Genomic DNA, 23,514 nt, shown 5'->3' on the forward strand with positions numbered 1-23,514 from the left:
CACACTTAAACAGCAGAGATGTGCGTGAAGCGCTTGTGCTGTCGAGACATTCCTCATTCCTGCACAAGTGCAGAAGAGCTGGCACACACAGTTAATTCACATTTAAGGCTGCCTACTTCCAAGTCATAAGATCTGAAAGCTCTGTTGCAAAGTAGCCAAAGCAGAAGTTGTGGTTCTCCCTGCACAAGCACAGAATTTCTATCAGTCTTGATACTCAGAAGGTTTTTTTTTTTCCCCTAGCTGCTGAACAACTTGCCTCAACGCAAGGATGATTATGTGTTTTGTTTAAATTTTTGATGCTTAACAGGATTGAGTCCCGTCGCTTATGTCCATTTCTAATCTTTACGTCCACATTGCTGGAAAAGGAGCAAGTTTAAGCAGTGCGTTTGCTAACGTTACCGACAAACGCTACCTTGCGCTGCAGCACCGCGTTTTTATTTCTTGTTTCACTGCTCCACCTCCTGGTTGACTTAGCATTCATTTTTCAAGCAAGGGATGTGGAGGGATGTGTCTTTAACTGGGAAATTCTCCTTTTCCCGTCACTTTCACGTTTGTCCCTTCTGTCACACCGTCTCTAACTGTCCGTCTCCCTGGTGAGAGGGGAGCAGAAGCGGCTGAGGAAACCGCACCACCCGTAAAAATAAACACCCAAGGCTCCCCCCCCCCCCCAGAAGAGGTCCCCTCCTCCGGGACCTCCGCTCTCCTCAGCCCAGCTCATGTTTCTGCTGGGCTCACAGCGGTCACGAGGGCCGCTCCGGAGCGCGCTTCCCTCAGCGGACACAACCCGCCCCGGGAGCGAGGAGCGCCGGGGCGCCCGGCTCCCCTCAGGGCCCGGCGCGCGGCGGGCGCCGCAGCCCGCCGGCGCCTCGCCACGTCGAGATCAACGCCTCAGTATTATCTGATAAAATACCCGGCGACACCTTAGCAAATCGCCTGAGGAACCAAGCGGGGGAGCAGCGGCGGCGGCGCCCCGCCTCGGGTGACAGGCGGCGGGGGAGCCTTCGCCACCCACCCGTCCCTCCTGCTCCTTCGGGAACTTTCGGCTCTGCCCGCCGCGCCTCGAACTCCGCGCCGCGGCCGGCCACGCCCCTCGGCGCTCCGCCGCGGCCAATCAGAGGGCACCGCGTGTTCCGCCGCTCGCGCCGCTAGGGGCCCGCGAGCCTGTGAGGCGCCTTGCGCGTGCGCCAGGCGGGCGAGGTGTTGAGGGGGGCAGTGGCGGCGGGGGTGCCCGCTCCTGGCCCGGCTCGGCCCGGCCCGGCTCGGCCCGGCTCGGCTTGGCTCCTGGCGCCCCGGGGGACCGGCCTGAGGGCACGGCCAGGGGAACTGTTGGCTGCGGGAGTGGCTGTTGGCGTCTGGCGGGGAGGAGGAGGCCGCGTGGCGTCGTTTGGAGGGCGGCCGTTGCTTCTCACTGGAGCCCCTTCACCGCCCCGGGGCTGGCTGAGGTACCGGGGAGGGGGGGAGTACCCGGGCTGGGGGCGCGGTGGATGTGCTGGCAGCCGAAGGCGGGTGCCTTCCTCCACGGATCCGGCCCCAGAGACTGCTGGAGGCCGGCGGGGCTGCTGGGAAGGGAGGAGGAGGGTTCTTGTTGGGGAGGTGACAAGTCGCAGGGGCTGGTGCTGCTCGTCAGAGAGCTGGCCTCAACCGACCAGGCTGTAGGGCTTGGCCTGTCTGCTGGCTGGAGCTTCTAGCGTAATGAATCAGGATGGATTAAACCTCAACTGAAACTTGAATGCAACACCTGTGGTCCCCAAATTACACTTGGGTGAGGTTGCAGATCTTGCTGTGCTCTCTAGTGTAGCTGTCCATCTTGAAAATACCTGGCCAAGGTGCTCAAAGCTGACTCTAAGAAGCTGTAATTTAGCCACACTAGCTGTACTGGCACGAGACCCAAGAAAGCAGGGAAGCTTGTAGAGAAAGATATGTTTTTTTAGACCAGCTATACAGTTCTAGGCAAGAAACAAAAATTTCTTGGGCATCTTGAAGGAGATCTCATCCAGAAGCTCGTTTGTTTGCCCTAGCTGTATAATCTTGTCTAAAGAAAGCTATTGTTGTGCTCTGTGAATTTATCAGACTCTTTAGCAAAGAGTGGGTTGGAAATATTCCACTGGTTTAAATTTTGGTCTGTTTTTGCCTGACCTTCGTAAATGATACTCAGTTTCCCTGTTCTGTACATTTTTAAGAGACTAACCAAAAGAAAACTTGTGTGCCTGCCACTGTTAAAGGTTCCTTGGTATCTCTGTTTTTTTAAAAAAAATCAGGTATGTAAAGTACAAATACTTTAATGTTCACACTTCTGTGCACTACTTAAAATGGTGCATTTATCATCATTTATCATGTTTAGATATTCATGGCAGCAAATGAGAATTAAGTTGGGTAGGAAAGCTGATTTTTCTTTTTCAGCGATATTAAATGAGGATAAATTAAATAGTGCTGTTCATAATATTTATTGGAGTAAGATTGGGGAAGGAGAAGATCAGACACTAATATTGTAGATGGTTTTTCTTAGAAGAGAAAATGACAGGAAGAGCTAGAGCCAGAGCAAGAGGAAGACCTCGTCAGGAGACGGCTATTCCTTCAGTAGGAGCTGCATCTGTAAGTTGGTTCTCTTTTTAATTAGCACAACTAAGGTTTGAAATGGCACATCTCAGCTACTTTGTATTATTGCTGCACATAGATACGTAATGTCAGGTATGTAGTTGCATTAAATTCTTTTGATTAAATAAAATTTTGTGTGATTACAACAAATGCTTTATTGTAGTACAATTATCCTAAAAGAGCTAGTCAAAACAGGTAGATGTTTTTGTATTATGCTTTGTCCTCAGTGATATCTTGCAGAGAAGCAGGTCATATCAGGCTGTTGATACCACTGATGAATGTTTATTCAGAACCTGGGTCTGGCAAGTCTTCTGACCCGATCCTAATATTTTTTTGTTTTAAAATCAAGGGCTTTATGTCTCAGTATTTGAACTAGTGTTTAGGGCTTGCTTTGTATGTGTATGCCTTGTACTAAGTGCAACTTGGAGATGCCACAGACCTTGGGATTTTTCTAAAAATCTGTCAAATCCTCAAATCTGACAGTTCTTTATCATCTTTCATCTGAAATGTGGTTAGAATGCGGGAGTGTCCCTAATCCATTTCTCACCAGTGTCAAACAGATGAATTTAAATCATGACAGAAAGTCATTTATGCTTCTGTTTCACAAATAGTGAAATGTGCCTTGCTTTACTGTGCACCTTAATTGAACCTGGATCAGACCTAATAAACAGATCATGCTAGTTTGAACATGGGCTCTGTGACTTCAGTAGAGTTGATAGCAGAAGTTAGGAGGTGATAACAGTATCCTGTTGTGGATGACAAGGAAAATTAAAGAAACAGTATAGCTGCTTTACATGGAGTAGGAATGTTAACAGAATCTGAGTTGAGACAAGTATATTTCAGCTTTGCTCCTCCCTTGCCTAGGCTGCCACTGATGTGCCATGCAGGCTATGTGTGCCTTCCTCCAAGGGGTTAGTTTGTGTTTTAGCCCTTAGTTCCAGAAGGGTTTCCAAGCTGTATTTCAAAGAGGTGGCAGAATGAAAAGAGTTTAGTATGAAAGCTTTGGAAAAGTAGGGCTTAGGTGTACACTTCTGTCTAAACGTAAGAGAGAACATAATCCATGCTGATTGCAGGGAAAGATGGGATGCCCATCATCGGGATGAATCAGCTGAGGGTAACTGGGGTCAGTGTCTAGTTGTTGGATTAGAGAAGCCAGGCAGGTGACACTGTAGCTTCCTGTTGGAGCAAGGATGGAATATAGATGAGAGAGGCACAGCAGAACTCATCTTTTCAGAGCTATTTTGAGCGCTATAGAGCGCACAAAACTTGTGGAAAATATGCTGTTACTGTGATAGTACTGTACCCTAATAGTTTTAACATACTTTGTAGGATTGTGCACAGTAAATTCCTACAGTAGTGCTTATGGTTATTTACAGATTTCCCAGAGGGTATGCTATTGATGGGATATTGCATAGGGGAATTGCAAGATACGTACCTTGTACTCTGAGAGCAAAGGGGTACAGCAGATTCAGAAATGAATTGCTGGCAGGTTACAACACTGGTTTCAGTGCTTTATTGTAGGACAAGACAGAGCCAAGCTGGCTGTGTAGCTCAGGTTTCAGGATCATCCTTGATATTGGCCTGTTGCTTGCTTCTCTTTAAAGTAGATTTTGTTACTCAGCAGGAGGAACAAACCATACTCTTGTGGCAGACTGCCATTTTGTGGTTACATGTAATGTGAAACTGTGAAGTGTGGGATTGTTCCTGTCTGAAGATTTAGTGTTGTAGTCACTGAATAGAGTAAATTTTTTTTTTTTAGCATGAGAAGCTTCCTTTTGGGGCGAGGGGGGTCCTCCAGCTGATTCAACGTATTCCAAAATATTATTCTAGACATGACATTTTCAGTATTTTTTTTTTTTATTATTCGCTGGACACTAAAGTTACAAGAGCTGTTTTTATGAAAATAAGTAGTCCTTTGTTTGGAGTATTAGATGATGTTTTACAAATGAAAAATTCAAAGACTTTGGATAGAGCTTGGAAAGAGGAGGATTACGTTTAATACAGGTTAAACGAACATAAAAGAAATCCAAAAGCCTGTTATTTTGGAGTTTGACATGCAGAGGAATAATTCTGATTTCTGTTCTTCATAATACTAGTTATGAAGCTGAGGGTAACTTTAATATTACTCAATAACTGATACATCAGTCTTTATTTCCCTGTATTAAGTAACTGTTAAAGAAATTCAGGTGTTCTGGGGTTGGTTAGTGGCTTTGTTTTTGCAGTACTCTCAGCAGGATGTTATTTTCCTACTACAAGTAAAGAAAGTTGTTCCCAACTGTTGCAGGCTTTGCAGGTTCAACAGACTTTGCCAAGTCAGCAGTCTGGCCATCTGCAACCTCAGCAGCCATGCCTCCTGCCACTGCTATCAGCAGGAGAGCTTGCTGGCCGTGGGCGACAGAGAGGCCCTGGGGGTGTTCCAAAACCAGAAGGTGAGAAAGGGAGAAAATGAAGTTTATTGCCCACAAGAACATGTAATTTGGCAGAATGCAGTTAAAATGTTTTTTATGTTGTGTTTTTGAATTTTTCTTCAGAATGAGATTAATGACAAAGATTTGGAGAAGTATGTATATTCTGTGATCATAGTATTGTTGTTCTAATTTGCTATGTAACTGAAACGGAACTTTGAAAACTACCTTAAATGTGCTAGACTTGAACACCATTTCCTCTATCAAAATAGTTTGGAAAATACCAGCTGACATGGTTAACTACATGTATTCCAACAGTAAACTTCATTTGGATACCTTATTATTATTCTTGAATTGAAATCAGGAAATGCAGCTTTCTTACCTCTTTCACATCCATGTGTTTAAGCAATTCAGTGAATTGGCTGAAGCTGAAATAAAGGATATGTCTTCTCTGTTTGCAGAAGAGATTATTGACTCAGATGATAAATTACTCCAACTCTTTCAGGTGGCTCACCAGCTATTCTATCTAATCATTAGTTAACTGTCTAAATCTTGGGAAGCTAATACATATTACCTGAATGTTATGTTTAGATGAGTTTACTATATAACAAAAGCTGAAACTTAACCTTTTATAGTTTCTCTTAATTTTATATGGATCTCACTTTCAAAATTAAAACCGTATTTAATTCTGATATGTATCTAAAGCTCCTTTGTCATTCTTATCCTTTCCCAAATTTCAAAACTATAGAATTTCAGATTTCAGCGGGCTTTCAGGAAATGTCTTTAGGAGATAGGGGTGGACGTCGTCGAGACTTCCATGACCTTGGGGTAAATACTCGGCAAGCCATAGAACATGTTCGAGAATCAAAAACTGGTATGTTAACATTATATATAGATCTATAAGCAAACCAAAATGTTACCGTTTTATTTCTACTTTTAGCTTTTATTTGAAAATGCAAACTGACTGTATTACATTATCACTTAAAGAGCTAAATAAAGAAATTTTCATTGTGTTTAAGAAAATGGGTTGCTCCTGATACATGAAGAGCAACAGTTAGATAACATGTCTGATGCGAAAGTACTTCAGACAAACTGTGTGTAGTGTTCTAAGTATTTAGATAGAAATAATACTTTTATTTTCCTCATGTACACTTCTCCAAGCAAGACTTCCTTTAGTTTAAAAACTTAATGATATGCTATTGAAATTGTTACCCGTACTTGTTTGCTTTCTTATTTCTCTGATTGTTTTGTAAGGATCTATGTTTTTTTTCTTGATGGCAGTATTTTCTACCTTGACAAATTTAACTAGTGTAGTTCTGTCTTTAGCTTACTTAGACTTCTGACCTAACTCTTCTTTGTGATATTTTGGAGCTTTCTGGAGCTCTTCATGCTACAGCTGAAGCAAATTATCAAATATTTATATTCTCTTCCACACAATGAAGGCAAACTGGAATTATTTGGCTTCTTACGAATGTATTTTGTAATACATTCACCTGACCAAATACATACAGATGTCTGAAAACATGGAAATTGAGACCCCTTTCAAAGAAACATTTTAGTGATTAAAAAGGTGCAAGTTCTCTGCTAATAAAACTTTAAATTAACAGGTGTCTCAGAGACATCATAACAATATTAAAGAGCAAATATAGTCTTCTCTTGCTTAACTGGCTGATAACTGAAGCATGATGCAGGCCCAGGAAATGGAAATTGCTTCTGCTTGAGTCACTTTGGCCTGGAAGCAGTATAGCCGTTTTCTTTCTCATCTAGATATTTTCTGTCTAGCTCACATATATCCGTACTTTCTAGGCAGCTGTATTGATGGCCTTTTTTCTCTTTGTAGCTTGTACAGTTTTCTAGCATAATTAACATGCTCTGTATCCGCTAGGAGTTTTTGTTTCATGTGGATTATTCTGTTTTGGATAGAAAAAGTGGTTAATCACTGATTATCCATTTTTTAATTGATTTTTTTTTTAATCTACTGCAAAGTATTTTTTGTATCAGATTTGTGTCTTTAAAAGAAATGGAAATGAAATGTAAACAGATTGAAAGAAATACTTTAACTGATCTGGAGTTTCTTCTCACAGTATTGGTTTCAAAATCTTGAAATACCAAAAGGAATTTTTTATCACTGCATATGAATGGGAATGTGGATATCTTTGGTGATTGATACCTGGTTAATTTTTTATTCTGTACCTATAATTCATGTAAAGAAAGAATAATTTGTTCACATCTTCTGGCCACCATTACCTTCTGACAGAAATTTCTCTCTATTGTATCTGGTTCTGCTCCTTTAGGAGACAGGCTACTGATCTAAACGCTTAACTCCTTCTATGTGACAGTTTTCCTGCTAGATGAAAGAGTTATAAAAAGATCTGATAATCAGGCACAGTATGATCATAGGTAGCCACCTATGTGAGCATTTTCTATAAGCTACTGTGTTGTTAAAATATTACGATTATTGACATACTTGCTTACCATTTTAGGTTCTTCAGGTATTATGATAAGATTAAATACGAATTATTTTCGTTTGACATCTCGACCCCAGTGGGTTTTGTATCAGTATCATGTTGACTATAATCCTCAAATGGAAGCACGCCGTCTTCGATCAGCTTTGCTCTTTCAGCATGAAGAGTTAATTGGCAGGACACATGCATTTGATGGAACAGTATTATTCTTGCCCAAAAAACTAGGGACTAAGGTATGGTAAGAGAGTGCTGTATTCTTTCTACCTTGACTTCCTTTTTATTACGCTTCCTCTTCTAACTAGTGTGGGTGAACTTTGTGAATTATTGTCTTATGAGCAATACTTACTGGACTGAATATATAAGCTAATTTACTTGCCTGTAGGAATTTGGTAGTGAACTTCTAATGCTCAGGTTCTGCAGAATGGAATAATCCACACAGTTGTCAATAGTGCAGACAGTATTTTTCCTTTAGTTTTCTTACTGCTTCAATCTTTTCATAAGTTGTGTATTCTAACATCCAACATAATTGAAAGGGTGGGTCAGAGTGACTATACTGTACTCTTACTAATGTTCTGTTCCAAGTTGTCTGCTGGTATAAGATGCTTTGGAATAGCCTCCGTTCTGCTCAATTAGTCTTCTTCACCCAATGAATGAACCAAGCATTCTAGATTGCAGTTTACAATCATAGACAAAACAGGAACTTAATTTCCTACTGTCTTGGAATTATTACCTAGAGTCTTAATGTGCTGGTAATTCAGTATTAATGGAGCAAAGTCCAGAAATAATCTTGTTTGCCTCTGGTTTTATTAATCAACCTTCACTCTCTCAGGTTACTGAAGTGTTTAGTAGAACCCGAAATGGAGAAGATGTGAAGATCACAATCACCTTAACTAATGAGCTGCCACCTACATCACCTACATGTCTGCAATTTTACAACATAATTTTTAGAAGGTTTGCTTTCCAAATTATGTCTCTATTTGAAAAATATTTGGCTTAAATGCTCCCTTTCCAAAGGATGGGCCATGAATCTATATGACAAATGTAAATTTGCAAAACTCTGTAGCTACCATTACTACATGACCAACTGCATCCAGCTACATTTTTTGCTCTATGAAACATGCATTCCATGCACATGCTTTTGGCACATACCAGTGTGAGATGAATCTATACCTCCTCTCTGAACAGGTAGATTGACTGACACTAGATTTGTCTACTGTTGTAGACAGTTCCCTTCCCTCTGTCCATGTCCTCTGCATGTAAATTTTCCTGTTAAAGCAGAAAGTAGTACAGAGTCTTAAACTGACATCCTACTTGCGTAATCTTTCTATGTAATTTTGATATCTGGAGTACCTAGTTTCACCTGAAATGTAGCCTGATTAAACTACTACCACCAACTGATGGGCAAAAGGCAGTTTTATACTAACTTATTCTCAAGTGCTTAGTTGTCATTATCTTTGCAAGTGTCCATGGCCTTTCTATATTTCATTTGATCAGAAGTTCACATCATGACTTGTTTTCATCTAGCCAGATGAACGAAAAATGAAGTTGTGCAGTGTTTTGCAGAAGGATGGGATTGTGGGTGGTTTGATTGACTGAATAATAGTAGTAAATAATGTAATTATTTCAACTTCTAGGCTTTTGAAGATAATGAATTTGCAGCAAATTGGACGTAATTATTACAACCCCAATGACCCAATCAGCATCCCTAATCACAGGTTTGGAAAAAAGGATGCCCAGGTTTATGGGGGGGTGGGGAGGGAGGGAAAGGATGATGTTTTGGTATCAATCCAGTAGTTCATCTTCTAATAAAACCATAGAATTTAATATTCCTAAAGCAGTACAAGACTTCTCGTTTTTAATTTCTTCTGTATATATACCTCTAAAAGCTGATTATTTTTTACTAATCTGTGTTCTGCTATTACATTTTACTTAAATGTTAGAAACCTTATTTAAATATGTCCAAGGCTGAGCTCTTTGAGTACTTTAATTCTAAAGCTTGTAAGTGTCCAGCCTTCGTTCTGAAGGCTATTTAATCTGTCAGAGAACTTCATAGTTGGTTGCATGCTGCTGGATGGGTGGTTTTGGAACTATCTTATTGGGAGCTGTCATTTCCCACCCACCTTACCCCCTTGGGTGGCCTAGAGCGTGACTGATGCTTCTGGCTAGCCGTAGGCCTGTTGTACATGTTAGTAAGCTCTAACTCAGCTGGGGCCTGGTCATATGGTTGTGGTGCAGACTCTTCCCTTAGACTAGCCTGTGTAACCTGGTTGGTAGAAGAAATTGGGCAGTGTTCTTCTAGAACACTCGTTTCTGTTAGCCTTTGACTCTCTTAAGCATGCATTGAATACTCACACACTTCTTATTTAAGATATTTAAGACTAACAGCATGAAATGAATTTCTTAGGTTTTGCAGCATCCTTAGTGAGGTTATATTGCTACATCATTAAATTAATCTTTCAAGTTGATTAAAGATATCTGCATTAAAAATGTTTTCTGGCCTTTTGGGATCTTGCTGATATTTAGATAATGGTTTCTTTGCATCTTGACTGCTTTCCAGTGTCTGGGGAAGTAGATGGAAATAATTCAAGGGCGAAAATAGAGATATTTTAAAACATGCTAAGGTTCTGTATGTTCTCTTCTGACAGGTTGATGGTTTGGCCAGGCTTCACAACTTCTATTCTCCAGTATGAAAAAAGCATTATGTTGTGTACAGATGTGAGCCATAAAGTTCTTCGTAGTGAAACAGTGCTGGATTTTATGTACAATCTGTATAACCAAGTCGAAGAACAAAGATTCAGAGATGTCTGCACTAAAGAACTGATAGGTCTAATTGTTCTTACGAAGTAAGATGTTTAAATTTTTTTTCCCTAATATATGTTAAGCATCAGTTAGTGTAGGTGGTTGTAACAGAGTACATGGCCCAGTCAGATGGGATACCAAGATGTACTAGAAATAACTGAGCGCCAGATTAATGGTTTAATGTAGTATTCTGTAGCTAATGCTACTTGATGTGTGCATATCTGAGGTCAGACTAAATTATATATTTATTGTGGATATATGGCTTGAAAAGCTGTTATCTCTGGCTTTTTCATGTTGCAGTCTCTTTGCTTGGCAGTATATCTTACCAAATAAAACATCTAAACTAAATTTGCTATGAATGAGTCAGTTGCACTTCATTTAGCCAAGGTGACTTGTGAAAGCTAAGAGGGCTTCATTGTTTAATTTGCTTTAGTTATGGTTCTTGTTAGACTGATTAGTCTATTCTTACGTGACTCAACACTTTTTCTCCCCTTACATGTTTTTAGATTGCTGTATAAATAGTGAACCTGTTCTCTGATGATGAACATAAAAACAAAAAATTCTGCACTACCCTGGCAATGATGTTAGTGCTGTTGCTTAGTATACAAACCAGGGATATAACATCTCTGAGAACCAATTATGACTTTCTGTCAGAGAAAGATAAATTGTAGGAGATTCAGTGTTAAAACTTATACATAGGTATTTTATGCTTTTTAAAACATTCACTGAAATCTTAGTAATATTCTTTTCCCCCTTTCCCCTTTAGATCTTAATGATTCAAAATAATCTTTTAGTAATCTATGAGTTGAGTTGGTATTATGTAAGATAGTCTTTTAGGATTCTTATCTTCTCAGACTTGTTTGTTTTTCTGGGATTTTTTTCATACCCTGAGGTAGACGACGAAGTATCAGAAAGCAGGAAAATAGTATCGTTGTCAGCTTAACAAACTAATCAAGGTGACAGCGTTTGCAAAAAGCAGAAAATGCTTATTGGATTGGGTCTGGTTTTTACTCAGTTCTTCTAAAAGCTAATTTGTATCTGTTATAATGGGTAACTTGAAGTTAGTGCTGATGGAAACAAAACTTCAACTTACGTGGATACTGCAAGTAACTCTTCTCACAGTTATATTTCATTTATATTTGGTTTAAAGTTTTTAAAAACTAATGAAATGTTTTATTCAGGTACAATAATAAAACATACAGAGTTGATGACATTGACTGGGATGCCAATCCAAAGTGTACCTTTATCAAAGCAGATGGCTCTGAAATCAGCTACATAGACTACTATAAAATGGTATGGAGTGTTTGCATTCTACTTAAACCTGAAACTTCAGAGCATCAATAGAAGACTAGTTATAATGTATGGATTAGTAATTAACAGCCATCTTTAGTAGAATGTTCTCTTTAATGGATGTTATGGAATCTGGAAGAATCTAGATGGCATGCATTCTACCTGTGTTATTTCATAGTGCTCAGATTACAAGGTTGCTCTTATAATAGCTGAAAGGGCACAGTCCAGTTTGACTATTACATTTTGATTACTGGCCGTAGAAAGAATAAATGGACAGCCGTGTTAAGAGTTTGATGCTGTTTGATAATTCTTGGAAATGCAGTTTATATATGTATTTCATAGCTTAATGTTCTCTGCAGCTGAGGCCACAGGAATTAGAGTATTTTTCTGCACATCAGTTCCTTCTGTAAAATGGAATGGGGCAGTTGTGTCCCTTTCTCCTGTTTCTGTTGAAAGAGTAAGGGAGTATGAGTGATCACCTAAAATATGTGTATTTATGGCATTGGCTTGTTCTGAATAACATTGTTCACTGAGGTAGTTGGGGAATACCTACTAGAAATAGCATGTGATCACTGAGCGTTTTCAAGGGAATAAGCTTTTTTTCCTTCTAAGAATAAGAAGGGCAGAAAGTTCCCCTGACTCACTAGAGCACCTTCCAAAACAAAATATCAGACTGTTCTTTGATGATTTAATAAAATAGAACAAAAATTTATATTGTCCATTGCAGTGCAGGATGGGATTTATAGTTGATAATTTTTTCTCTGGCTTTTCTCATTTGTTGTGATCTAATTGTTGTTTATTTTTAAAATGCCTCCTTTTGCATGTATGCTGAGGTGTAGTTCTCCTTAGCATGTCAGCACACACTTAAGACTGGAAAAGAGATAAAGTAGGAAGTAATGTTTGTAGCATCACTGAGAGTAGTGACTGAGCTTGTCGTATTTATTCCTTCTAAATCAAATTAGTGTCTGTTAAAGCAGTCTTGCCAAATGCAAGGAAAGGTTGAAGAAGGGTTGAATTTCAGAGATCTAGTTAGAATCTTGTTTGAATCTTGTGATGTCTTCAGTTAAATTGCTGTATAGGGCAGGGACCTGAGCACTGGAACAGATTGCCCAGGGAGGTTGTGGAGTCTCTGCTGGAGATATTCAAGGCCTGCCTGATGAAACCCTGTCTAACCTGCTCTAGGTGACCCTGCTTGAGCAGGGAGGTTGAACTAGATGATCTCCAGAGGTCCCTTCCAACTTTACCGATTCTGTGATTCTAAATGATCATCCTAATCTTGAATTAGATGCTTTGGGTGGTGCTGACTTGAGCAAAGCAGGAGGGTTGTTTCTGCTGTAAGTAGAGGATAGTGAGGATAATGCCTCATTTGGCATTTTCTGGTAGTACAAGTTCCCCTTAAATTAGATGTACTGTTGGGCAGGGTTTTTTTTTTCCGCTTAGGAAAAAAATTCATTCAGTTTCTAAAGTGAGCATTATTATTAAGAAAAGTGTGTGTTATGAGTAAAATAACACATGTTTCTAATGCAGCAATATAATCAAGAAATTAGTGACTTGAACCAGCCTGTCTTGGTTAGCCAGCCTAGGAGGAGGAGAGGAAGCATCATGCCAGGACCAGCTGTACTAATTCCAGAGCTGTGCTACCTAACAGGTACTGTTGCAGGGGTTTCTAAGCACCTGTCAAACTGTATTTCCTACCAGAACTGATAGTTTGACAGCAAGCTTTTGATAGATTAGTCAAAAGTAGAAATAGTTTGCTTGTATAAATGTGAGTTTAGAATCAAATTTTGAAAGGAAAACCTAGATATTTAAATGAGGCTATAAAGTAGAGGGATTTTTGCTCTTACATAGCCTTTACATATCGTATTGAACAGTGACCCCTTGATAACTTGTAGACTTTTTGGTCATAGAACTTCTCTTTAAAAGAGAAGTTTACCATGTAGAAAATAGAGAATTTTATAAAAATGTAATACAGAAATACATATTTTCATCTGTGAGATGTTCACTTTGCACTTGCAGTATCTGTACTCTCAGCACTGCTTTGTTGTGCTTTGTGATTATAAATATTGAGCTGTGCTTACTTCAGGGTTTTCTTTTTTTCTCCAAGTAGAAAAATCCAGAAATTCATTTTCCTTGATATGCAGGGTTAACTGAGAAGATGCGTAATGATTTTAACATGATGAAAGACTTATCTGTTCATACACGACTGACACCTGAGCAAAGGCAACGTGAAGTTGGAAGACTTATTGACTACATCCAGAAGTATGTTACCTTGATGTTCTATGCATTTTTAGCATGGAAGATGTCTGAGATCATTTATGTTTGGGAGACTTACTGGAACAAAACTTGGAAAACTTACTGGTGTGCATGTGTGTGTGTATGCCTGTAAAATGGATATCAGCCAGACACTGTTCGTTTGTTTTAATCTAAATCTTGTTTTTAAATAGAGATGACAGTGTTCAGAGGGAACTTCGAGACTGGGGTTTAAGCTTTGATTCTAACTTGCTATCCTTTACGGGAAGAGTTGTTCAAGCAGAAAAGATCCATCAAGCGGGAAGAGTGGTAAATAAACAGCTTAAAATCTTTTAGACCTCTCGCCAGTGAAACCAATTCTTAATGGATGAAATACTACTTGCTGATTTATTAAAAGAAAAAGGATTATGTGTGAAATCATAAACAGATCATTTATTGTTCAAACAGGACATTTCTAAGCTTGTCATTGTTTGTAAGTCCTGTTTAAAATAAGTAAAGATTTTTTTCTGACTTGCGTTACTATAACGTCTTCCTTTCAGAACAATCCCTTCTGTCTATACAAAGTGGTTTAAGATAGACAAGGTAGGAGAATAGGGATGTTTCTAACTAGTTGCTGTTTGTTTAAAATACTAAAGCTTTCAAATGAAAAGCTATTAATTATTTGATTTTGGTGGACAGTACTCATGCAGAATGTATTCTGTCAAAACTGGGTTAAGTCTTCAGCATGAATAACTGAAGTTTCAGTGAAATAGTAAACTGGTTGCCATAAAACACTAAAAAATCTTCTCTATAGAAGTCTGTGCCCTAATGCTGTGTCAGTCTCACAAATCTACAGTGGAATTATTTTTTTTAACTAAATCATGTCATGCGCTGCCTATCTTGGAGGTTCTTCAGGAAACAAGATGTCAGCATCTCCTAACAGAGATGCAGTTAACACTTGAGCACAAGAACGCTATGATTTGAATCTCAGATTTACTGTGTTCAAACCTGTTGTTAGTTAGTTGCCAATTTTTGACAAAACTTGTCACAAAACTGAAATTAACCAATCTATATGCATGCTAGTTTACAACTAATAAAATTGATGCTCGTGGTGTTAATTAACAAAACCTGCGTAAGTGGCTCAATTGCAGGAATGAGCTATCTAAGCCCGTTCTATTTGAGAACAAAGAATGTGGCCTTCCAGAAAGTTTGATTGTTTGTCAATAGATGCTAGATGGAAAAGGTCATTTTGCAGTATCTTTATCTGTGTACTCGCTAAAACTTTTTTTTTAATTCTAATTCTTGAAAAGAAATCTGACCTTTGTATTATATTTCCCTGTTTCTTAAGAAGTAATTACCTTAAATGAAATGTCAGATCTAGGGAGGAAAATATGTTTATACAGAATCAGCTATGTATCCAGCCAAAATCTGTGCAGCAAATAGTAACAACTTATGTGGGGTAAAAATCAGAAGCATTTTCACATAATTCCAAATGAAGTGTTCAAAGAGGATGGTTTGAGAGGATTAGATAAAGCTTATTTTAAATTGATTAAAATCATGTCAGATTTTTCTAGGCAGAGAATTAGACATGTATAAGGAAGTAGCTTTAGTATAGCTTGTTTGGTAGGACATTGTTTTTCTTTATTTCCTACCCCTTCATACCAATGCTCATTTTTACAGTTTGACTACAATCCTCATTTTGCTGACTGGTCGAAGGAAACCAGGGGAGCTCCCTTAATCAATGCAAAGCCTCTGGACAACTGGTTATTAATATACACACGGCGCAACTATGATGTTGCTAATGCATTACTTCAAAATCTGTTTAAAGTCACACCATCCATGGGAATCAGAATGAACAAGGCAATTATGTAAGTTTCTGAGAACTCTGCTGGGAAATACTTTTACACTTACTAAAGTATTTCTGTTAGCATGCTTAGGTTGTTAATTGAAGAGAATTCCATGCTGCCTATTTCTGTAAGATCTTAATAAAGCTGATTTTGATATGCAGATTCTTCAAGTGACAGTTTTAGTCACATTTCTGTCTGTGGAAGCTTTTGCTGGGATTTCAGCTTGCCAGAGCCTAACAGTATTAGACATCTAGTTATTAAGCAAAACCTTCTCAGTTGCAGTTTATATATAGTAGAAGGAGGAACATAAACGTTCTTGCTGACTTTGGGCACATCCTGATTTGTTTTCTTTACAAATACGTTCTTTGACTGCGTGTGCTTGTTTTTAACTTTAGCTTTAGTTGCTGTGGGAAGCCTTAATTGGAGGCAATTCCTCTGAATGTTGAAGAAATGTGAATATTGTATGTTTGTTAGCAGGTATAAATTTATAAAGTACTGATGCATAATAGGTATTTATACTTTTGTTAAAGTTTCAATAACTGCCAATTATTTTTTCTGTGGGTATTCATAGTTTTTTCTCTTCCTTTTCAGGATTGAAGTAGATGATAGAACAGAAGCTTACTTAAGGGTTTTGCAACAAAATGTTACCTCTGATACAAACATAGTATGTATTTGAATCCCTAATTTCAAAGCATGTTAATCTATAATTGGTATCTTAATAATACTAGTGGATACATTCTCAGAAAAGAAAGCTTATGGCTCCTCAGCATCTACTGTTTCCTGCATGCCCGCTCTCATACTCTTGTTCAAGTCTCAGACAATTTAGAATGTTTCTCTGCAGAAGAACCTCTGTACTTGGTCCTGAAGTATAGACAGTAAAATATTGCAAAATTTCTTTTTATTATGAACTTTTGAATTTCTCTCTTGTGTATAGGAAACGTTCTTGAAAGAACTACAAGTGTAATACAAATTTGAGACTGTAGCTGTTTAATTTTTTTTTTCCTTTAAAGGTAGTTTGTCTTTTGTCTAGTTCCCGAAAGGATAAGTATGATGCTATCAAGAAATACTTATGTACAGATTGTCCCATTCCAAGTCAGTGTGTGATTGCTCGCACTTTAAGCAAACCTCAGAGTATTATGGCCATAGCAACCAAAATTGCCTTACAGATGAACTGTAAGATGGGTGGAGAACTTTGGAGTGTTGAGATCCCGGTAAGTGAGGGTGTTTTTTTTGTTGTTATTTCTTTCGAACTACCCTTCTATACTTGAGTCTTAATTAAAAGTAAGACATTCTACTTTTTGTTTTTTAAAAAAGATCTGTTATTCTTTTCTGTAGCTTTTTAGCTTTTTATGTCTAGTAGAGAGGGTGAGTGGGTGGGTGGCAGATACTTTTGGTATGTGTGCACTTACTAATACATGTTCTGTGTTGATTTCTTTTAAGCTGAAACAGCTAATGATTGTGGGAATTGATTGTTACCATGATACTGTGTCTGGAAAGCGGTCAATTGCAGGATTTGTTGCTAGCCTGAATCAAGGAATGACACGGTAAGATTCTAGTACTGAAGACAAAATAAGTCTTTCTAACGGTCCCTTAACCGAAAGGAAACTTTGTGATTGGTTATATGTGTGTGAACTGTTAATTGTTCTTACTGTTAATAAGATAACGTGTTAAAATAAGAACAGACTTCACTTGTGAATTCTTCCTTGTACTCTGTCCCTTATGGACAGCTTTTTTTTTTTTTTTTTTTTTTTTTTTTCCTTCCAGAGTGCTTGTAGAAGGGGGCAAACGGTGGGGCAAGGGTTGGAATAAATAGAGGGCAGTAGGGTGACACTCTTCTGTCTTTTGTGTTGACTTACTCAAAAGCTTTTTGGTTTAAGAGGAATTTCATGTGATGCTAAGGAGCTTTGCAGGGGCACTATTCTCTTATAGTAAACTAACTCTTACTTAACTGCCTTGTCTCTCAGTAACCCTAAAGACTAAGTGGTTATAGCCATTTTAAAAACAACTCTTTATTGAAGTAGACCTAGGAAGTGCTTTGAAGTCATCTTTTATTTTCATCTTCACAGGTGGTTTTCACGCTGTGTTCTTCAGGATCGTGGGCAAGAACTTGTGGATGGGCTCAAAGCCTGCTTACAAAGTAAGAGAAGGTCCTGCTGAGTCAGATTTAAGGAATGATAGCTTAGCTTTTTCAAAACATGCCTCTGCTGTTCTGAGGGGAAGATTGCAAACTTATATTTAGATTGCAAACTTATACTTAGATGTATTAAAAATACATTTGTAAATGTTGCTGACAATTATTAGCATTTTGCATACATTCGGTCATTGATTCCCTTGTTTCTTAGCCATAGTTAAGTAGTACCAATATCAGTGCAATGTAAAGAATATTTTGGAGGAGACTGATTTAAAGGAGACCAGAATTAACTTGTTCACTTTAAAGTAGAATTTTCTTCTGACTCCTGAAGAAACCTATCATGCAGAACAAGTGGAGGCAACAATTGTAAAATAGATGCGGTGAGTGGCCTGTGAGAGGGGTTTGTTTTAAGCTTACAAATGAGCAGCCCTGAAGTTCTCAGAGTATAAAAGGAGGGAATGATGCTTTCATTTTGGCAAGTATGCTATCCTAGCAAATCCATACTCAGTTATATAACCATGAGATTGCTGCTTGTTTCTCATCATGATTCTTGCATATGTTATCTCTGAACAGACTTTAGTAATGCAGGTTCAGAAGTCTTTATCTTCTTCCCTCAGTCTGATGTTCCTTCAGTCTGATACCTCATTTGCTGAATCCTGTATATAAACAATTCTAATTATGTAATTGAACGTATACTAGTACTTCTAATGTAATCATGTAATGTATATAAGAATGAGATCCAAATGTGTTCAGTGAAGTGAATCATTTTAGGTGAGATTTTTTTGGATGACTGATTTCAATGTAGAACAATCTTAAGAGCTGAGGACTGAATAAGAATAGAGAATATGATGAACTGAGATTTTGGTATATAGCTAATCTGTTTGCAAAAGATCATTTGTTGAATTACACCAATTTCTGCAATAAACATGTTCTAGGGAGCAGGTTCATGCGAGAAAGTGTAAATAGGCATGTAAGATGGAGGATGCGTGAAGTGTTCTGTTCTGCTTGGCATTGCTAAAGCTTCAGCTGCTTTAGTACTGCACATGCCAGTATCTCAAGAAAGATGAAAGTTTGTGGCAGAATCCAGTGGAGGTGATACTCAGAGGTTTAGAAAGCATCATCTCAGTGAATGTGGGGTGACTAGATGGAAAAGATGATGGTTGTGAGGGACGTGTTTTCAAGTCAACAAAGCTATTGCAAAAGCAATGGTAATACCTGACTGGGCAGTGAGAACTAGCAGACTTAAGTAAGTTTTGGCTAGGTATTGTCTATGCAGGCTTGAAGTCCACGTTGTTGAAGAGGTGGGAGAAAATCTTGGATAACAGTTGAGAGGGATGGTAGCTTCTTGCTGTCCAGTGTCACTAGATCACTAGATTGGATAGCCACTTTAGGTTCTTTCTGTGTTGGTGCACAGGTAAATCAGAATTCTTTTCTTAACTTCTGTGTATCATGATGCATATCTCTTTCAGGTAACTGAAAGACTTGAGATCCCAGATTTCAAAGCTTACTGCTATTTTTTCAGTAATATAAATCAATTTAGAATTTTACTTTTGGAATGAATTTTCATTATAGATAACTGAGTCTTTCTTACTTTTTTGTTCTTTTTAAAGCTGCTCTAAGAGACTGGTTCAAGTGGAATAAGTATCTGCCTTCTCGTGTTATGGTGTATCGTGATGGTGTAGGAGATGGGCAACTAAAAACCTTGGTTAATTATGAGGTACCTCAACTTTTGGACTGCTTGAAGTCTGTTGGTAAAGACTACAAGTAAGTGTTTCCATCAAGCCACTCTTTTTAATACCGAAAGAAAAATACATGCTATACTACCAGAAATTATTACTGAGGAAGATTGTGTCATCTTTTCATCTTTTATTTATACTGGAGTGCAAATAATGCTTTTCTGCTGAGTTGTCTGTGCGATTTGATGTATCTAACTAGTACAAATTACAGGCATACTAAATCTTTTTTTTTTTATCTTCCACACATACACATGCAGATGCACTTTAGGCCATTCTTAATGTATGTGATAGTTAAGACCTCTTTTTTTTAAACTGGTTGATCATAACCTGACTATGATTACGTGTGTGTGTGCGTGCGCTAATTTTTTTTCTTTCCACATCTAGAAGGACTGTCCATTTGGTCTAGTCACTTACATTCTGCTCAGTCAGTTTTTACCATTCAGCTTTAAAACTGTTACTGATTGCAATGATTCTTTGACTTCATGTTTCTCAGTTTCATTATTCAGAGCAAATTATTTGTTGATACAGCAGGCAAGGAGATCACAAAAATTTACAGCTGGTAGGAATTGAAGTGCTTGCTTCTGTTCAGCTTTTGTCAATGGCTTGATCTTTACCAAAAATACTGTTAAAGCAAAGCACTGTTGGCTGTATGTAAAAGATGGGGTGGAAAGATAGCAGAATCAGATTTGTATTTAAAGATCACTTTTGGGGCTTTGTGCAATGTCCTACTTAATCTAAAATAATGAATCAGTAGAGACTTCATCCGTGAAATTAATGCACTGGAGAACTTGAAAGTTGCTTTCAAGTTTAAGCCCTAGAGAATCTGCTTCTGAAATACTCTCAGTGCAGTTTTTCAGGATAATTTTTTTTTTTTTCAATTTAGTCCAAGACTTAGTGTGATAGTTGTGAAGAAACGAGTCAATACCAGATTCTTTGCACAGTCTGGTGGAAGACCTCAAAATCCACCCCCTGGTACTGTTGTTGATGTAGAGGTTACTAGACCAGAATGGTAAGTTTCTATAGAAGTAATACTTCTGTTGGCTGGCATCCCATAATAAAGAGAATGTATCCAATGTTAAATTGACTGTGGGAAGTAGAGTAATACTTTCTACACTTCTGCCTATTTGATAATAAATCCTAGTGAATATGTAGATGAAAGAAATGGAGATGCTTAAATTTTATGCATCTACTGTGCAGTAGTTCATGGTTTTCAATATGTATGTTTGCATAGATCTTATATATATTTTAAGTAAGTTTGTGTAGCTTTTTAGTGTCATTTTATTACTGTTTTCTGGTTTAGTACTGAATCAATGACTATTGATAGGATTGCCCAACTGCTCTAACTGAAATTCTACCTGGCTGTAGTATGGAAATTATACTTAAAATTCTGTTACTTTGTAAGGGTGCAGTTTATGGGCAAGCATTGGAACTTTCAGTTGGTGGCTGGGAACTCACTTTAAAAAGTCTCAGAATTATATAATGTATTGGGTGCATACATAAATGTAACACAGACATCTCATTGGCTTCACTTGCGGGCTGTTGATAGTGGTCATTCTTGGAAGTCACACTCCAAGGATCTCTCTGTTCAGGCACCTGGGAAATGGGGGAAAAACATTCAGTGCACTATGGAAGGCTTGACTTTGGCAAGGGGACTCTGGAGCATGTAGAACAGAACCCAGTCTTCTGTGGTAGTGCATAATTCTGATAAGTAGTTTTGCCTTTTTTCTTGTATTATCCCACCTCACTTACTGCATGTATTCCAAGCTTTGTGACGGTAATTTGCAGACATCCAAAGATGACTTAGGGTGGTGTGGTAAATAAGGCTTATAAGCTAAGTGTATGTGCAGGTTAGTTATCAGGAGGAAAGTTGAATAATGAAGGGCTGAGATCTTCATGCCCTGAAAACCTGTGGCATATCACAGCACTTGTATTCCTTCAGATACCCTGTCCTTTCAGAAAAGAGGAAACTGCATTATTTTGCAGCCAAAGCATAGTCATACTCCTGGGGTTTACTGACCATGCTTTGGGGAAATAGGTAGGGCGAATCTGGGGGAACTTGCATATTTCTAACAAAAGCAGCCCTTTCCATATCAAACTTCTGGGGGTTTTGCTTCTTTTATTACAGGTATGATTTCTTTATTGTGAGCCAGGCAGTGAAAAGTGGTAGTGTTGCACCCACTCATTATAACGTTGTTTATGACAGTAGTGGACTGAAACCAGATCATGTACAACGTTTAACCTACAAACTTTGCCACATGTACTATAATTGGTCGGTGAGTATTTTCTCTGGGAAAGGATAGTATTTTTCTTCTAAGATAAGAGCATCTCTATGCAGTAAGCAGTAAGACTTATAAGGTGTGCAAAGAGGAAGGTGGAAGGAAGGTAACCTTAGAACACCCATGTGCATCCCAAAAGCTTGCAATTATGCCTCTTGACCTGGTGTGACAGTCTGAAAACTAGTCACGTTAAAATTGTCATCTCTCTGAAGTTTGAAGATCTAAAGTAACTTAGTTTCACTACAAAAATACTTGCTGTCTTGAACATTGTCCCCAAATTCTATGGCAAAAGCAGAACTGAAATGACTGTTTCTTACCTGCAGAAATACTTCCTCCTTTGTGTGGAGTGGAGATGGAACTGCATCTCCATTTCCCTCAAGACTTGCCCTTTTGCATACTAAGAACAGCACACAATCAGCTCATGCCTGAAATGTGCTTTAGCTTTGTCAGTTTGGTAGCCGTAAATACCTCGCTTGACTTCCTGTGCCCCATCCCTGGTATTATAATACTGAATGTAAAGCTGCATGGCAGGGGTGTGTGTGTGTGTGTATTTTGGCTGGGGGGGGGTGATGGAGGAGAGAACCTCTCTGCATCTGTGTTTCTGTAAAACACTTTAATAATTTCAATGTATGTAATGTTTGATAAATCTACACAAGTTATGGAGAACATAAATTTCACACATACCACAACTTCTGAATTTCAGGGTGCTCATTGTTAGAGTGACTGAATGCTTTATGCTTTGTTAAATGAATTGAAAATAATTTTTTTTCCCTTCTCTTCTGTAGGGTGTTATCCGAGTACCTGCTCCTTGCCAGTATGCCCATAAACTGGCTTTCCTTGTAGGTCAGAGTATTCACAGAGAACCAAACTTGTCGCTTTCAGACAGACTGTACTATCTTTGAAGTTGAAATATCAGCCGCAAAAAGTAGTGCGCAATAGAATGTACACTTGTTGGGGGGGGGGGTTGGTGGTGGTGTTTTTTTTAAAGCTAGCTGCATGTGTGGGGTAATGTAAATGCACAGCTGTGAACCTTAATTTTCATTGCAGGGGGAAAAAGGACTTGAGACAGCAGGGTTGCATTTTGAGTATGACTCTGCTTGCAATAAAAAGTGTACATTTTTTTCTTCTTGGATTCTTCACAAAAAAAAATCATTTACTCTTGGTCTTACATTTTTGGAAAATCTTAGCCTTTTTTTTTTTTTTTTTTTTTTTTTTTTTTTTTTTTTTTTTTGAAACCATACAGGGTATCTAGTTATGGTGACCAAAATCCTTCTCCAGCTTCTCCAGTTCTTGCATTTAACTTTTCATTTTCAAAATGCAATCAGCTGTTCTTAGTTATTAAGGCTCTGTTTTAAGATTGCATACTGCTGCAAAACCTGTGGAAGAAATTTTTAATGCTTGCAAGTGAATTGCAGGAAAATGAAAAACGATCTTGTGTTCACTTCTCTTCCTGGTAATAGAGGAAAAGGGATTTTAGGCTGGCACAAACTTAAGGGAGAAGTTCTAGGTATGCCAAAGTTTCATGAAAAGGCAGGCAGAACCATTTCTGTACCTATCACAGATACAGGAGCACTTCTATTATCTGAAACTACAGACTGTTTTCTCTTAAAAGTGATGATTTCTACCAAGCTTGAATGCTGTTACGTGGGATTTAATTACTTAGCATGGGCTTTTTCTTAGTACAGAAATCATATGAATAGCATAGTATAAGTAAATCATTGTTTTAGATAATTGCAAACGC

At 38.4% G+C, this 23,514-nt stretch overlaps 1 protein-coding gene across 1 annotated transcript; it reads left to right on the forward strand.

Moving 5' to 3' along the window:
- The first annotated feature begins 2,514 nt into the window (after positions 1-2,514).
- On the forward strand, positions 2,515-22,675 carry PIWIL1 (piwi like RNA-mediated gene silencing 1). Its single transcript, XM_062590096.1, has 20 exons — positions 2,515-2,583; positions 4,898-5,024; positions 5,749-5,874; positions 7,484-7,698; positions 8,295-8,416; positions 9,100-9,180; positions 10,111-10,308; positions 11,446-11,557; positions 13,082-13,202; positions 13,696-13,813; positions 13,999-14,113; positions 15,464-15,651; positions 16,222-16,294; positions 16,641-16,841; positions 17,071-17,174; positions 17,697-17,767; positions 19,372-19,525; positions 20,381-20,506; positions 21,623-21,770; positions 22,559-22,675. Exons 1-20 carry the CDS (start codon positions 2,515-2,517, stop codon positions 22,673-22,675), a joined length of 2,586 nt encoding a protein of 861 aa, XP_062446080.1.
- The last annotated feature ends 839 nt before the right edge of the window (positions 22,676-23,514 follow it).

The sequence above is a fragment of the Rhea pennata genome, chromosome 17 (genome assembly GCF_028389875.1).
Source record: "Rhea pennata isolate bPtePen1 chromosome 17, bPtePen1.pri, whole genome shotgun sequence".
Taxonomy (NCBI): Eukaryota; Metazoa; Chordata; class Aves; order Rheiformes; family Rheidae; genus Rhea; species Rhea pennata.

Excerpts from the sequence above, each read along its gene's own strand:
- PIWIL1 (XM_062590096.1), top strand. The coding sequence starts at position 2,515 with ATGACAGGAAGAGCTAGAGCCAGAGCAAGAGGAAGACCTCGTCAGGAG. Across the intron at positions 13,814-13,998 it reads CTTATTGACTACATCCAGAA|AGATGACAGTGTTCAGAGGG; the intron begins GTATGTTACCTT and ends GTTTTTAAATAG. Across the intron at positions 17,175-17,696 it reads CTGAATCAAGGAATGACACG|GTGGTTTTCACGCTGTGTTC; the intron begins GTAAGATTCTAG and ends TCATCTTCACAG.